At 48.6% G+C, this 16648-nt stretch overlaps 1 protein-coding gene across 1 annotated transcript in view; it reads right to left on the bottom strand.

The window, feature by feature from the left end:
- Nucleotides 1-16438, bottom strand: part of LOC128272331 (protein roadkill) — a 76634-nt gene extending 60196 nt beyond the window's left edge. The window contains exon 1 of the mRNA XM_053010121.1: nucleotides 16299-16438. Coding sequence (XP_052866081.1) covers nucleotides 16299-16312 — 14 coding nt within the window. The 5' untranslated portion in view covers nucleotides 16313-16438. The remainder of the gene's footprint in view (nucleotides 1-16298) is intronic.
- Nucleotides 16439-16648: the final 210 nt, after the last annotated feature.

Genomic DNA, 16648 nt, shown 5'->3' with positions numbered 1-16648 from the left:
TCGGCCTGGGCGTATGTGATTAGGATGATGGATAAAATAGTCACAGTTTGTTGACATACAGACACACATAGCCTTAGTAAAGGGTCAATTGTGTCCGAACGATCAGTGAACGTCGAACCGTTAATCGGTTAAATAGACTGCATACATCGAATATTTAAAAAAACGTCGCAATACAATCCACAAACAGATGGCGTACCAAGCGCCATCTGTTGAACCTGAAACTAGGCTGAATTGGGTTGATTTTCAAGATCACTTCAAGATTTTCAAGAAACTCAAGACTTTTCCAGAATACTTTTTTTAAACTCGCCTGGATGGATTAACATAGCAAAGAGGATGTCAGTAACAATGAGGTTGACTAATAATCGAACGCCATAAAATACTGGGCTGTTTAATAAGTTCGTAACCTCGATAACAGAGGGCGCTTCTACGAGTCTGATTTGTTTTTGTTATGTTGGTACACTCTTCATATGAACGTATGTAACGCATTTTTTTACAAGCCATTTAGTATCGACACATCGACACAACGGAAAAAAAATCAAGTATCGTGAGATTTCATTCAATCAGCTCACGATACTTGATTTTTTTGAAAGGAAATTGAATGGTGAAATATATTAACGAGAGTTGAAAGTGTATAGAGGCCCTTCAATTAGTACATTAAAAGGGGAGTTTCTGAATTTAATTGTAATTAATTTTTAAGCCTTCAAGGCGTCACCACGTCCACGTCCGAGACGCCCAAAAACAGACCCAACACCTGAAAACGTAGAAAACATACATGATATCGTATCAGAAAATCGTCGAATGACTGAAAGAGATTTAGTAGAAGTTTCTGACTTCAGGGATGGAATTTATAAACTGTAGCCTCGTTGGAAAAAGTGTATTGATGTTCATGGAGACCATACGGAATAAAAGGTGTATTTCAAACCATAAAAATGTGTTTTTCTTCTCTAGGCTACGGACTTATGGAACCGACTAGTAAGACAAAAGACAGTTTGCATATGACGAACGATAGGTTTTATTGCACACCCTATTGGTCTCATAATTTGCGGTAACAACGACACAATAGTTCACCACAAGTCGAGTATAGCTAGACTTAGCGAACCCCTTCAGGCACATAATGTTCTCATAAAGTTCTCTTTGTTCTTCACTTGTTTGACATTTCCATTCTATCTCGTAGTTGCATCGCGCTCTCGTACGCCGTGTGTCCCCGCCGCCATTCCGCTTATCTGTGGGACGCGATGGTTTTTTCCTTCTCGCGAAGGCCCTTTCTTTTGGAAACCTTAGCGCCGCTTCAATTACAAGCGACACTTGCTTTCACGTGGCATTTGTTCGTTCGTGGCAGGGTCCGTGAGCCGTGGCTTGGAAAGGTTAGACGCGAATGAAGAGTGAACAGCATCGGTCACACGGTAGCGCAAGCAACCACGTGAAGCGCCACCGACGCGCGTGCAACTCTCGCGCAAGTCGTTTATTAAAACTCGAGCTGCACGTTGCTTTCTAAGCTGCCGCTTTTCGATGACGTTGCTGCGTGCCACGTGCCGCCGGCGCTAGTGGTCCGGCAGCACAACAAAGATGCTCGTCGTCCATCGCCCTGGTTGGAGGGGGGGAGGGGGTGTTTGTTGTCTCCCTGCCCCAGAACACACACGTACGCCATCGGTGCCCTGTGCCTGCTGCGGTGTTTGTGTTGGTTCCTCCGGTGTTTTTTTTTTCTATAGACAGGGCGAATGTAGAAAATTGGCATTCCCGTGGGGGGTTGCTATGTCTGCAGCATCTACGCTTCGGTTTTACGTTGTCAGACCAGGAGGAGTGCCATTGTTTTCGAGGTTCGAAAACCCTTCGGCTATTTAGTGAGCAGTGGGAAATGGAGTGCGCCCGTTAGTATATAGGAAATAGGATCAAGTTTTTCCGAAGATTGACGGCTAACCAAGGCATAAGACATTAGATAAGTACGGAAAAGTCCCAATGGGCGTCAAACGAGAGTGGGGAGAGTGACGTTCGTTTACTCACGAAGAGAGGGGACCAAAAATGGAGAGAAAAAACGAATCTTCGGAGAGTGGTAGTGGAAAGCGATTAAAAAGAAGGACACGAGCACACCGTACATAAAGAGAAAAAGGACGCAATAGGATACCTCCACGTCGTTGATACGTTGGCCACGGGTTTTGAAAGTATTTTTTCGTTGTGACACACACACAGTTGAAGTTGCTTTTCTCTCTGTTTTATCTGCTTTAAAATGTCTCGTTCAAATCTCTTTGTTTCTCCAAAATAGAAGAGTGTGTTTCTTGAAAAGCAAGCATAGTGTGACAAAGAAAGCGAACGTTTGAAGCTGACGAGCTGAATAACGATAAATAAAGAATGTTTTTATTGTAATTGTTGACAAAGAGTCTTTCAAATACCACAAAATAGCTACTCAACAGTAGATGTGGAAATCTTGTATTTCAAAATAAAGGCTCAAGTGTGGTAAATTGATATCGATTGTCCTATTCGTGCCATTTACATAAAAAAATCACCGTTTCTCGTCCTTTTCGAATAGTTTATTTACATTTAAATAAAAAATGATTCTTGCTTTTGTGAAAGTTGAACCTGAGTTATTGTGGTCAATAGTATTTGCACAGAAACATCGTCACCTGACTGTTGAACGGGTTCTACCATGCTACAGAAAACTTATTCTTCGTCTTGGAAGAACGGACCTGGCCATATTTATTAGTACACCATGTTCTTGATTCAAAAAATGGAGAACTATTATTTTTCGAAGAGATTTGAGCAGCTGTAGTTCTGCATTTGCAGCATTTGAGCAGCTGCGGCCAACCTTTCGCGCTGAGCTTCCGCGCTGATTAAAAATAACAACATTCTTTACCACAAGTGACTTACAACAGTTTCTGCCAAGTGACTATTCAAACAATGTATGCAAACGGCGGGTTTAGTAGAACAACAAAATATTTTGTTGCTGTATAGTGCAGGGTGCGCCATAGTGACAGGACCTATTGAAATGTTAAATAACTTCGCCATTTATCAGTCGATTTTGGGAAATCAGCCAAATTCTAACACGTTAGTCTATGTCGTTTTGCTCATAGAGCGATTTACACAAAAAGCGGGCTGAAATTGTAGCGCTGTACACTGAAAATAATCGTTCAACTGTGAAAACTGTGCTTGCTTATTGTTACCAAATTTCGTCAGACTATTCCGTCGAATTTTCTGAAGGGCTATTTGAAGAGTAAGGTGTATGCCAGCCAACCGAATACCATTGAAGAACTAAAAGCTAATATCACAGCGGCTGCAATTGCTGCAATGCCCAAAAAAGGGCCGCTTTTTGCGTGTCTAATGGAGGAGGTCATTTGATCGACATTGTATTTTGGGTTAATTTGTTATAAACGGCATTCTGTAGCCTAAATAAATCTTGTGCATTTGTCAAAATTGACTGAAAAATGGCGGAGTTATAAAACATTTCAAAAGGTCCTGTCATGATTACGCACCTTGTAGTTATAACATAATCAATGGCGTATTGCCTACGGGTGTCAACGGGTTTTATAAAATTATTGTCGACATTATTTACAATTCTATACAGTTGTTGGAGATAAGTTGACAAGTTGAATAAAGTTTGACATCAGGTTGATGCAGCTCGAAAGTACTTTTAAGTAAACATGCCAAAAGGACAAACTGTTGTGTTTGCGTCAGAGCACAAGATCCAGATATCACTACCGGTATTTAAATTGTGGCCTTTCACTTATCGAACGCGGAAATGGAAGTGTTGACATTTTTATCGACCTGCACTTGCAGCTTCAGGGTTACATTAGAGAACGAACCTGTCCCCTCTCAGTCGAACATTTCATTGCGCGTCACAGAGAACTGGTGTTCGGCTGCGTTTCGATTGATATACAATCCGATTGGTCCCGAAAGCAAACTCGACGATGAGCTAGATCGATAGCAATTGGTACGCTCGCCGACTGACATAAATTAGTGCTACGATTTTGCCACAACGCCAGCGATTCCGATCGACGATCGCATCTCGTCTTGCCCGCGGTGAACGGATGTTCTGCATCAGCTGTCTAACGGCAGTATGCGAACCATACCCCGTTTCCTACTTTCCTCCCCCCCCGGCGGACCCCGTGTGTGAAAAACGTAAAGGTCAGTTCTAGTACACCCTGCCCCCCCTTCGTACTACTAGCCATTCAACCCAGCGCGACGTTCTAATCGTGTTATGCACCACCACCACTGCGCCGCTGTTTGTTTAGAACTCAGTGAGTACTCACGAGTGTAGCGGACTTAGTGGTGTGTTAGTGTGACCACCGTTCGACCGCGCACCCACACTCACTCAACCGAGTTACTAGTTTAGAGCTAACGGTTGTCGTTCCCGTCGTCGATTACGCTTAGCGTTAGATAAATGAATATGACCTTCAATTCCGCGCGAGGCACCCGCGTGCGCAGCGCTCGGAGGAAATAATTAACAGTCAATCTCGTTCGCCTGTTAGACGGTAAGATAGACGAACACGACATACTCCACCAAGAGCCCCGACGGCGATGTTGGAGCATTGGTTCGCGCGTAGCAATAAATTGTTCGTTTTGTTTTAAACAAATGGAACGCGGGCCGAAATTAGGGTCATGTCTTTCGCACGCGCCCCTAATCCCGGTTCTACTTTCAACTTCTTGGCTCTATTAGGATAGACACGGATATATCGGAGCTTTGGTCAGAACTTGGACACCGCGCTACAGTTCTCCACATCTCCCGTTAGGAGCGATGGTTGATGTTTAATGTCATTCACTCCTGGGCTGTAGGTAGCTGTCTCGGGGTCTCTAATCAGCGTGGAGAATGTAGTATAGGGGTCGGGTAGGGGCTACTTTTATGATTCGCGTCCAAGGTCTTCCGGTTCAGGTCGCGCGGCGGTTCTAGGCAACTTTCGCGAGAGTTCGCGAGTGGGTGTGAAAGTGGTCCCTTGGCGCGATCCCTCTGAAGGGCACCCGCTACAGCCTGAAAGATCGCGCTTAGTGCCGAGTCTTATCTTGTACGATTTTACACCGTACTTTCCAACGTACAAGTGTGTTTTGAAGAAAGTTTTTATGGAGCACCCCATTCTAGGCCTCACGCGCCCAGGATTCGCCTTCTCAAACAATAACCCGACCTGGTCTGTGGTCGTCGTGTGTCTGCTGGAGGTGAAAATGGATCAACATTTAGGCGTTAAGAGCCGTGCCGTGGTCGGCTTAACGGCAGTGTTTACTGACTTGGTGGGGTTCTTTTGTGTGTGTGTGTGCATTGTGACCCTGTTTTGGTGGCGCCTTTTGCTGCCCCGGGTTTGGGGTTGATTGTTTTGGATTTCTGTGGCCGCATTTGCTGCTGCTGCTGCCGTGTTTTGCAGTACTGTCCGACCGACCCGTTTCTGTCGCGTACTAACTAGGCGGGCCGCCGCCACCGCAACCACAGTCTCCCGCGAGAAATGTGGCACACTTCGCGCGAGAGAGAGCGAGAGAGAAAGAGGAAAACTAAAGATTGCGCACCCGTGCGGCTCACAACAATCCGCAGTTGTTTAGGAAACAAACGGTCCTAACCTGCTTTCGATAGCGCACACCCGTTGCGTGGCCACATGAGGGCAGATCCGCGAATGCTTATTACAAATTTAAGCACACGTTAGGGAGGAAAAGAGAGGTCGAGAGGGTGTGTTTATAGCACCGAGACGATAATCCAAAAACATACGCACTGAGGTTTGGTTCTTCCTCCGATTAAAGAGTGCCTCTAGAATCTGCAAGAAGCTGAAACCTGTACACCCGATTGGATTGAAATTGTTTCCCCGCGCGGAACTTTCTTTGTCCCCGCTGGCTGACTTGCTGGCTGACCCAATACCGGAGCATAAATCAGCATAGATTGTTGTTTTTAAACAATCGGCAAATGCGGGCGTCCCGGAAACAGACAGATTACGGCCTACGAAACGCAGTCCCGCCGGTTTCATCGTCTCGTTGAATCACGGTCACGCCGTTTTCGAAAGGGATCAACCTCGTGCGCCCTCCTCTGCATTCGCTGCGTCGGCTCTACAATCGAAAGGCCCGACGGCGGCCCTCGTGCGGTTTTGCCGATCCGAGACCCGACTCCTGTGAAGGGTTGACCCGCTTTTCGGCATTGAGTAAGCATATTTCTTCAGCCTCCCACTGCGGCGCGCGATGTGGAGCTGTGTGGAAATTTCGAAAGCAAACATCATCGGGCGCGCTCCAAGGGGTGGCCCGCCGGACGCGCAGAGAGAAGTGAAAACACCATGCAATTTTCTTCTTTTTTTCCTTACAGAGATGGTTGTTAACGTGAGCGTGAGTGACGGATTTTCACGTTCGGAATGCCACACACAGTTGACAGTTGTATTGATCCGAACCGCTAATCGTTAGGCGATCTGGCGGTAGAACGATGCAGTGAGAAATGAGCGCACGAGAGTGAATGCAAGTGAGCCACAGAACCGAGTGAGTGAGAATGGGTTCACTTTTCGGGGGTCTTGTGAGAAGGGTCGTTCTTCCAAGCATTATCACCCCTACACACACACGCGTGGATCATTCGCCTTAAACACGCACACACACAGAGACAGGTGCGTTCGTGTGAGAATCTTGAGTGAGCCTTCGAGGTGGGGAGTGAACGCGGTCACGCGGCTTACGATCGAGTGCGCGCGCGCGTACTGCTTTTTCATTGACACACATTCGGCGAGCATTGAAGTGAACCACAAGGCACATCGGGGGCCTACACAAGTCACCCTTCTGATCCCCCCGCGCTGCCCCTTGCCAGTGCCACCACCGTTGGGCCAAGTCATGTGCCAAGCACTGGCGAATAAACGGTGCTACGATCGCGCACGGCCGCTGTTGTGAAGGCGAATTATGCTGCGTTCGCCCGCCATGCTCACCCGCTGCCGATTCAATCGATCACGGTCGTCCCTTTGCGTCCTTCTCGTACGCCCCAGCACTACACCCCATTAAACGATCACCCGGCCGAAGGTGATCGCTTTAATATGCGCTACTCCCGAGGTGATCTGTTTTGGGGCTGGCCCTTTCAACGCCCTCTCCGTGTTTCGGGTCACCAGCACCCTACTCTCTATTGCGCCATGCGCCAATAGTTTGCGGCGGAGGAGGACGAGGACGAGACGCGTGTGCCCTTTTCATATTCAAACCAGATTTCGTGTGAATTGTGTGTGTGTTTTTTTCTTCTGTCGCCCTGCGGAGGCTGCAGAGAGTAGGTCAGGCGACCACCGCAACATCTGGCCCACGACGACGGGGCGGGCGACCATCGTGAGTGAGCGATAGTGAGAAGCGGAACACCGCGTGACATCTGCGTTAGCTATTCGACAGACAGACGAATGACAGTGCGATCGATGGCAACACAACTTAACTTCATTTATGTAGCGCCTCAGTTCGCACGTTAGAAAACAATTACAATTAACTTTCGCGTGGAGCGCAATTAACTATAGCAACACACCGCAACATTACCTTCACTTTGGTGAGCATTGTTCTCACCTGTGTTTACCTTGGTGGTGAACGGTTCATCCCGATGAACACGCAGTGTCTCTCTCAGCGATGAACACCGTGTACTAAGTGAAAGGGGTGCGAGAGAGCGAGTGAAACACATCGCGTGTGACTGTGAGACGGCGCGCGAGACGGATGAATGAGCATCCGATACAACGCATGCCGCGAAAGGAGATCACCGCTCACCACGGCGTGTCACGACGACGACGACGTGCCGCGAACTAGGTTGAGAAGAAGTGTGTGTGTGTGTGTGTGTGTGTGTGTGTGTGTGTGTGTGTGTGTGTGTGTGTGTGTGTGTGTGTGTGCGTGCGTATGTTTGTGATGGAAAAAATGAAAACAGAAATCACTGAAATCACGCGCACCCAGAGCGCAGACATGACACGGGGAGTAGGACACACCGAGACAGGGGGGCTTTAAGCATTACATTATTGGGGTTAATATTTGTAAATTTGTATGCTGTCTTCTCGAGAGTCGATTTTCATTCTTTTTACCACAAACTCGGTCGGATGGCAGACGGTGAGGTGTTTCATAGGCTGGATAGTGCGAGGAATTAGTATGACACCCCAATCGGCATCCTTTATTCAGGAGCACTGTCAGTCGATGGACAGAATGGATCCAACTGACAGCTTACAAGGAAAAATGAAGAAACGGTGATTACTCTAATTGATTGTGCATCGTCGTAATTGTCAACTACTAATTGGTCCGTCAATTTATGTCACATCTCGTCAGAAATAGTCAGGCAACACGTAAGTACCGTTGGTAGCTCGTGAAAGTGGGGGGATTGAACGAAGCCAATAAACTAGCAAGTAGAAACACAACGTTACAGTAAGTAACAGGGATTAACATTGTCTCTGTTTACAGATCAAGACCGCTCGTTCCTTCAAAAGACAAGCAAACGTCACCCATACAGCCCTACTTTCCGTGAGACAGGCTTATCGCTGAGGAGAAACACACTTTCACCCACCGGCGATTCAGGGTTTCGCCGGTACGTGACATATGGGTGACCTCCACACACATCGTGGAGGCTCGTCGTTCGCTCGCACTACGGTGGGATAGTGCACGATCGAGTATACGAGTCCCTCTCTCGCGGAGACTCTACACGATTATTGGGCTTTGGGACTTAGAAAACCTGATGCAAGAGAGGCGACTCAGCCGGCTCGTCCACACAGCTGATGGAGGGGTCTACTAAAACTCGAATGAATCATCCTTCGCCCATTCTCCGTTTGGCGATCGGAAACGAGGGGGTTCAGACTCGATTCGAAAGCCGGCGCACGTACCCCTATCAGCCACAGAGAGGATTGCACGACGCTTTCGACGACGCTTTCATCAATCGCGTCGGCCACCCCGCTGGCGGGGTGTTAATGCAGAGAAGTAGTAGTCGTTACAACGACGTCGGCGTTTCGTGGAGCGGGTTTCGAAAGCTGTAACTCATTTGCTACCCACACTGACCATTTTTTCTTTCACACGATCAAAAGCAAGCGCAAGCTGTGCCAAACGATCCGCGATCATGGACACGCGGGTCGCGTGGTTTCATCGGCGCAGCTAAAGAGGCACAACAAACCACTTTCCGGCGCGTGTGTCAAATCGTCGTTACAGCAAAGCTTGGTGAAGAAGCGTCACGCTGAAGCACGCAAGCAAGTCCAACCCACACGCGCGCAAGCATACAGACAGGCAGGCTAACTTGTGATGACGACACACCGAATAATGACCGGCTGGCGAGGCGGTTGCGGACTGGTCGAGGAGAAAGATACAGCCGATCCGTGGCATTGCCTTCACCCATTGTACTACTTAACCGCGATGATCACAGATTCGCAGCAGTGTGCAGCAATACGGAGTTGCGCTGCAAACTTTCGAGCACAAGTCGAGCACTTTGGCTACTCTGATCGAGTAGTGCGCTTAGGCACTAATTCGAGCAATTTGTGTTAAACGTCAAAAGCACGTGCATTTTGTAAACAAAACAAACTGAAGCAACCGTGTCGACAGCGATTAGGCTTGATTCGCCTTGGCGAAGATCAGAATACGAGTAACAAATGCAAATGATTGGTAGCAAAGACGGATAAAATTACATACTTTCCTCTCTCTTTTGGCTCTTGACACACACATTTAGGTCTCGCGCGTCCAGGGAGCAACAAAGAAGCGCAACGCGAGCGTGGTGCTGATGATTGCGGTAAGACGCTTCGTTGTGAAAACCACCGAGAGTGAGAGTGGTTAGACCCGGGCTGCGTGTGTGTGTGCTGCACGCTGCTCGGAAAGGAGGTCGCCACCGCCGTCGCCGGAATTGTGGCAGTTGACTCCTACCGCCCGCTCGGGGTGCGTTACACTGCCACCACCAATGGCTCCCCGTGGGGGGTGAAGCAACACGGGGCCGGCTGTAAGCCATCGAGCGCGCCCCGGCAGCTGCTACTTGCTACCGACAACAATTGTTTCCAGCGCCACCCAGCAACACCATCTGTCGCAACCTACGATGATACAACTTCGAGAGCTTCGAAAAGCGTGGTGGCTGAACCCTTCCCCGACGCCGGCGGCGACCACATAACGAAAAAAAAACATGCTGCTTCTGTGGTCGCAACAACATCCATCGGGATCCACGCCTCGCAGGGCTACCAACTCCCCGAACTGGTGGTCAGGAGAGGTCGTCCGATTTATATATTTAGTTTTGTATTTTTTATGTTTTCTCCATCCATCATCACCTTGTGTTCGGTGGGCGCGCTTGGTGATGGTGTAGGGCTACCCGCGATCGCCATTTCTTATCGAAAGCTGCGCGGTCTTGAGCCGAAATGGGGTCACCACCGCGACGACGACGACGGCGGCGGCGTGTGGTTGTTGTGAAAGTTCACGTCTTGCCTTAAACGAGGAGGATGAGACACGTGCTGATGTCGCGGAAGTGCAGAGGCACCAGACACCCGGCCCCTGTGCTGAAACCACGTGACCCTGTTTCGGTACGATTAGATAAACGCAACACCGTACAGGGAGAGGGATTTTAACCCGAAATGAAATTAATTTAATTTGGTAAACTGCAAGATGTCACAAAAGCCGAACCAAAATCTGTGCAACCGAATTTGGGTTTCGGAAAGAACAAAGACACTTGGGTTTCGATCAAACTAGGTTAACATTAATTAAAAACGTACTTTCGCGGTGGTGGCCTAAGCGTTTTGTGCTTGCTGTTACATCTTGCGCGGGTTACGAAACGTTACGAACTGTCGCGGCGGCGGCCAATACAATATGCCACATCACAATTCGCAATGCATTGTTGAGCTTTGCCGAGCCGAGCCGCCGCGGTGTGCGCCCGCGATCGCCGTGCGCCTATTTCGTCTATTGAACTCTGCCAAACGTGTACGGACTTTGTGCGGGAATGATATACAAATTAACACTTGCGCTGGGGGCGCCGAAGGATGCCAGTGCACCTGCCGCCGTGCGCGCACATTACGCGCGGCGATTGCAGCACCATAACCTCGGTGAACGGAGCGCGCGCGCGCGCGGGACCAACGGAGGAAAAGTACGACCTTGCTGTCACTCATCTGTTTTGGAAGCCCGCCGATGATGATGATGACGATGGAGGGAAACACGGTTTACACTTTGGCTGTAATGCGCAACCGCACTTTTGCGCAAGACCCTGGGGCGCGACGACCATGCCCTGCCATCGTGAGTTACAGTAACCAGTAGCAGTCGCAACTTTTCGACGTGATTTAGGTTCAGCCAGTTTTAACTTCGTGAAGCGAACCGGCGATTGACTATCTGACGGAAGCACTTTTCAATATCACAAATACGAATGGGCAACGAGAGCATCGAGATGAGCTCTGGGATCGACTGGCATGATAAGATGATTAGATTAAACTTGTGATCCGTGTCATTAAGATGGTTCTGCTTTGCAGAAGTCCTAAAGGACTACATCCTAACGAGATATTAAAGGTAATGTATCAAAAATAAAGTAACCTATAAACTATTCGCCTTAAACCAAATCCAGTAAGACACAGTGTAAACTGACGAACAACGTTTTTTCCTCCAGAATCGCCTCACCGAACCAATGGGGGTAATGAATCATGGGCGCACTTCGTTCAAGTTTCGTTACCGTAACACCACCACGCTCCGGGGTAGCGAGTGGGTTTTGTAGGCCGCGTAGGAGTCCCACACGACCCCACGTAAATGCTCAGCGCGCACTAAAGCGTGATCGTGGTCAAGATAAAGATTGCTCGCATGTGCCACACACTGCAATGCACCCCGCAGAAGCGCAGCTGCATTCCGTCGTCGTTCGGTGGTGGCTGCAAATAGCGTCAGCGTTCAGCGTGCATTTATTGAAAATAATCTGCTCTGCTTTATATGCTGTGACTTCACCAACTCGTTCGGAGCCAACCGGAGCTAATGGAAAACGCATGCATAAGCGGCTGAAGTGTGCTGCGCTGTGAAGAAACAGAGGAACACTACCCATTATTCCAGTCGTTTACGAGGCGTCTTTGGAAACTGCCGCCCATCGCACACACAGAATGGGGCCCCGTGGAATGATGGTTTCCTTTTAAACTGTAATCAAACGACCTGTTTTCATACTTTTAATACACTGGCAATGGTAAGCGGTCCCGGATTTGGCAGACGCTTACGATGTGGGCGTCCCATTACGCGGACGATTTGTGAACGGGTCCGCAAGAAAAGAAGCTCAAGTTCAAGCACCACGCACACCAAGTTCCAAGCCGGGACCGTGTACGGCCAAAGAGGCTAGGACAAGGAAGTAGTTTTTTGAAGTGGAACCCCCAGCAACCTCTCATACATACTGATGACATCAAGTGCACAGTTGGCAAGCTATTATTGCTCAGATCCGTCGGCCAGTTGTGAGCCTTCCTACAAAACACTATCGAACGGTTCCCTATCACCAGCGCGATTTTTGTAATCAATATAAAATATTCATAAATAGTGTTTCTAACCTAGTTTCTAATCTTGATTGCAGCGCCTGTTATTGTCGCTCAGGTGGTAAACGCGGATTCAGTGTCGGTGTAGTCGAAAGGACCAACTTCTCGTGCAACAACTTTAAAGTGTGAATTGGAAGCATAAGCAAATAGAGAAGCTCGCCTCATGCTCAGACATCATCCGGTTGAAGTGTGGCTCGAAACAAGTTTCAAGATACCTAGCAACAATCGATCCGATCAATATCGGATTTCTCGTTTTCGTGCCTATAGTGTTCTGACCGAAGAACCACTCAGAACCACTCAGCTGCCTCGTGCCCCCGGAAAGGAAAACATAACGTAATCTGTCAATAAGTTTCAAGGACAATTCTAACGTAAGCAATCCCCATCATCGGAACTATCCAGCACACAACCACACACACGGAACGCTCGTCACAAACACGGAGGACGGGTTTATTGAGACGAAACCTGGGCGTCGTGCGTTGTCGAGTGGAATGTTATTAGGTGCATCACCACCACCAGCACGAACTACACGAGGAAGTTCTGCCCGCAAGGTCAAATCTGCTATATTGTGCCAAGAGAGGACAGAACAAGCTAGAAGTGGTTCTCCATAGGCCTCGGACATGTTTTTCAGGGGGAACTTTGACGACATCATCCAGCCAAATGGAGGAAACGATGTTCTGTTCAAACGTAATAATGATCTAATCGAAATAATAGATGCAAACGCAAACAGAGACAATCAATTGGACAGCAAATTTGCCCAAACAATCTTCATTAATTTGGATACACTGCATATCTGGACTGTGAACCAAATCCGACCATTACATCACCTTGGAATTGAGAAAACCCAAATTAATCATTGAACAAAAACTCTGCTAACGCTTCGCAGACGTCGGGGTTCATTTTCCTGCAACCGAAGGTTGGTCACAGTGAGTGTGCGAATGTAATTTAAACCGACGGCCGGACAGCTGAGGACAAATTAATGCGCGAGCGTCGGTTTTGAGCCAACAAAAATTAGCTTGGACCTGCATTAGTTATGCTTCTGAACCACCTTTCGCCGCGCGCGCCTTGATGGTGATTTAGTGTCCACTAAATACTCTCCCAAAAAAATGGGACGCAGAGAGAGAGAGAGAAACGCTACACAAATAAAGTCGGTGAAAACATAAAAAACGGGCCACGGCGAGCGGAAAGAGCGAACTATAAATATTGTTGGCCAAATAGCGTAGCAGCAGCAGCAGCATAACCAGAGAGTGGCCCCTTCTAGTGGCCTCCGCCCCGCTCCCACCGATTACCTCATGTAGCCAGCCAGCCAGCCAGCCAGGCCAGCAGCCAGGTGACCCCGTGTGCCGAAAGTATGTCACCGGCGAGCGCGCGCGGGGCTACCACGATGGCGGCGGTGGTGGTGGTGATCGTAGTAACGAGGAAATAAGTCCATGGTCAATTGGACCCAGCAACGCCGCGAGGTGTGCTCTGCGCTGCTGCCCGCTGCCAGTGCGGTGCGGTTCCAACCGTTGTGCGTCCACAGGTTGCCGAGGTCATCATCGATAGGCCCATCTTCTGCTCCCCTCGGTTCGTTGGGCCGACGTTCTATTTCGTGGTGTGTTGCGGGGCGAACGTTGATTTCGGTAGCGATTGGATAAAACATTAAAGGCAGGCCGTTTTGTGGGGCGCTTTGGGGGCGGATGACACTGGTCAGGCGTTACCAAGTCATGGTTCCGGGCTGATTGCTATATAGCTTGTAAATAGTTCATTCTAAATTGGAGCTATACTAAATGTAGTTAGACTATTGATCTCCATGCAGGATGCAGTTGTCCAGGGGCCGCAAGTTATCCCCGTCGATCGTGCATAACAACAATGTGCAATGGAAAGCAAAAGTCCGCAAATTTCCAAATCAAATAAAACTTAAGGCTCGCCCAGTCTGCACTTCTTACGTCGACATCGCGCAATGCAATTCGAAGCTCACACCGCACACTTCAACCTTTTATCTGTCAACCCCGATTGCCCAGGACTTCGGGGTGACTTCTGGAGTTCTGAGGTCGTAAAATGGTTCATGAATTAAAAAAGAGCACACCGCACAGACACGCAAGCGAATGCGGCGACATTGGGGGCTGATGAATAATGCGGAGCAGCAGCCCAATGCCGGTCGGCCCGGCAGAGATTGCAGGGCCATTCGCCGGCGACGGCACCCGATGGCGACCCTCTTTCTGGGTGGTGATGCTGGTTTTTTTCCGAACCGCCCCACATTTGCATTTGCCAAGACCGCGTCACACACACACACACACACACACGTTGGGTGTATACTTTTATTTTCGTTCTCGTGCACTCACGAGGTGCATCACAAACCGAGGGGTCCGTCCGCGGGGGGATGGATAAAATTCGTCCCGCTCCTTATTCCCGAGTCATATGTGCAATTATACCGTGTTAAAAAATAGAGCCACGGCAGCACGGCACAGCACCGGGAGCCCCCTAGACGGGGATCGGTTATGTGGCGGTCGTTTCGAGGGCAAATTCATAAATATGCAACATCTCCGGTTGTCACCGTCACGGCAGTAGCTACTTCGCATCTGTCCGCGAGAGAATGTGCGGTGTTTGGGGAATCCGAACCCAAAAAAGGATGTTGCGACGAAATGAAGTGTTGTAAAACTTTCGAAATTCAGGAACGACGCATCAACGGTGCAATCACCGCGACCCCAGTTATGCCAGATAAGATAAGACCGTAGATTCGGAACGGTATTCTCTGGCCCCAAAAGTGCAATCGTCTTCTTACCACTGGGGTGCGCAGTTTTGCGATCAAGCTGTTCTGTAATTTGCGATCTGAACTCATTGCGTGTCTTATCCGACTCGACCAACCCGACGTCGGTTTGCCCTAGGAACACACTACACAGGGACTACTTCGTTCCACTTGCGCGGAACTTTGGACATGGCCGCGCCCGACTTATTGCGTCGTCCAGCGCGGTGCTCTGATAAGAGCGTACAAATATTTTTTTCGTCTTCTTGCGCGCCAACCGAAAATGTGAGTCGACACAATAAAGACGGTGGGGTCGCGAAAAAACCCGAACCGGAGCCTCGGGCCAGAGGTGCTGATAAAAACCCCCGTAGGATGCTGATAAACTTGAGGAGAAGAGTAAGAGCAGTACTGACCGGCGTCACTGGGTTGCAGCTACAGGTCAAAGACTTGAGATTCGGACTGTTAAAAAGATCACCTTCATCATTATTTTTCTGCTTCTTGTGAACTGAACTGATGATCTGATGAACTGAAAAACTGATGAAAACTGATGATTGTCAAAGCTTGGTTTTCGAAGATCGCAGTGTTTTGAGTGGTTTCAAAAATTTGAAACGGCGATTTTGACTTAACAATCAAAGAGCGTCGGAGGACTCCAAAACAAGGACTTTCTGATGGGACAGAAAGGTGTGATGCATAACAAGCTGCAAAAACCTGATGAAATCGTTAATTCAGATCGCTACTGACAACAAATGATCAATTTGATCATTTGATCAGCGCCAGGTGCGGCTCAATGACACTTCACTTGGCGCCTCCAAAGCTACGAGGAAGTCACAATTGGATGACTAATTGGTTTAGTTCAAAAGACGAAGAACTCTTTCGTCTGGGAATCCACAATTTAGCGGAGAGATGGGAGAAATGTATGGCTAGCGATGGCACATACTTTGAATGAAATAGAATATTTCATTTCAATGTAGTAAACATTTGATTTCTTTGAAAAAAGTCCGAATCTCAAGTTTTAGACCGGCCAATCTGAACTTGACCAGCTTGAAAGGAAGTGCCTATGAATGAGTCATATCAGTACCGGGAAGGGGTCGTCTTATGCTAGAAATTCTAGCAGGTGATCCTGTTTCAATCCACAGCCGGGTCAAATTGAACGTGATACGTATAGTATGGCGTTGTAAACCGAAGAGAAATGAACCGAAACTTACCTGGCCAGAGCCATCCTAACATGAGAGAGTCCACCGAGTGGCAATGCTAAGGTATCCACGGTGAAAGATTTTTTGGGAACGCCGGATCACAAGAAAAAAGTGAGCGCAGGAACTTAATCCTCTCGCTGGGAACGGTGCTGCGGCCGTCGCACCTGGGCGCTGGATTGTCTTGGAAATCTCTGGGAAGGAGCCACGCTTTTTGTGGAACAATGCACAGAGGACAGCGTTCGCCCGCAACGCAACGCAACGCAACGCAACGCAAAGACAGCGAACCGAATCGACGGGTAACGGGTGCTCTTTTGGGTCACCCTGTTCCGCGCGTTTGTGACCCTTTCCGCGTCACTTGCGGA

The sequence above is a fragment of the Anopheles cruzii genome, chromosome 3 (assembly GCF_943734635.1).
Source record: "Anopheles cruzii chromosome 3, idAnoCruzAS_RS32_06, whole genome shotgun sequence".
Taxonomy (NCBI): domain Eukaryota; kingdom Metazoa; phylum Arthropoda; class Insecta; order Diptera; family Culicidae; genus Anopheles; species Anopheles cruzii.
This window is presented reverse-complemented; position numbering and strand designations above follow the sequence as displayed.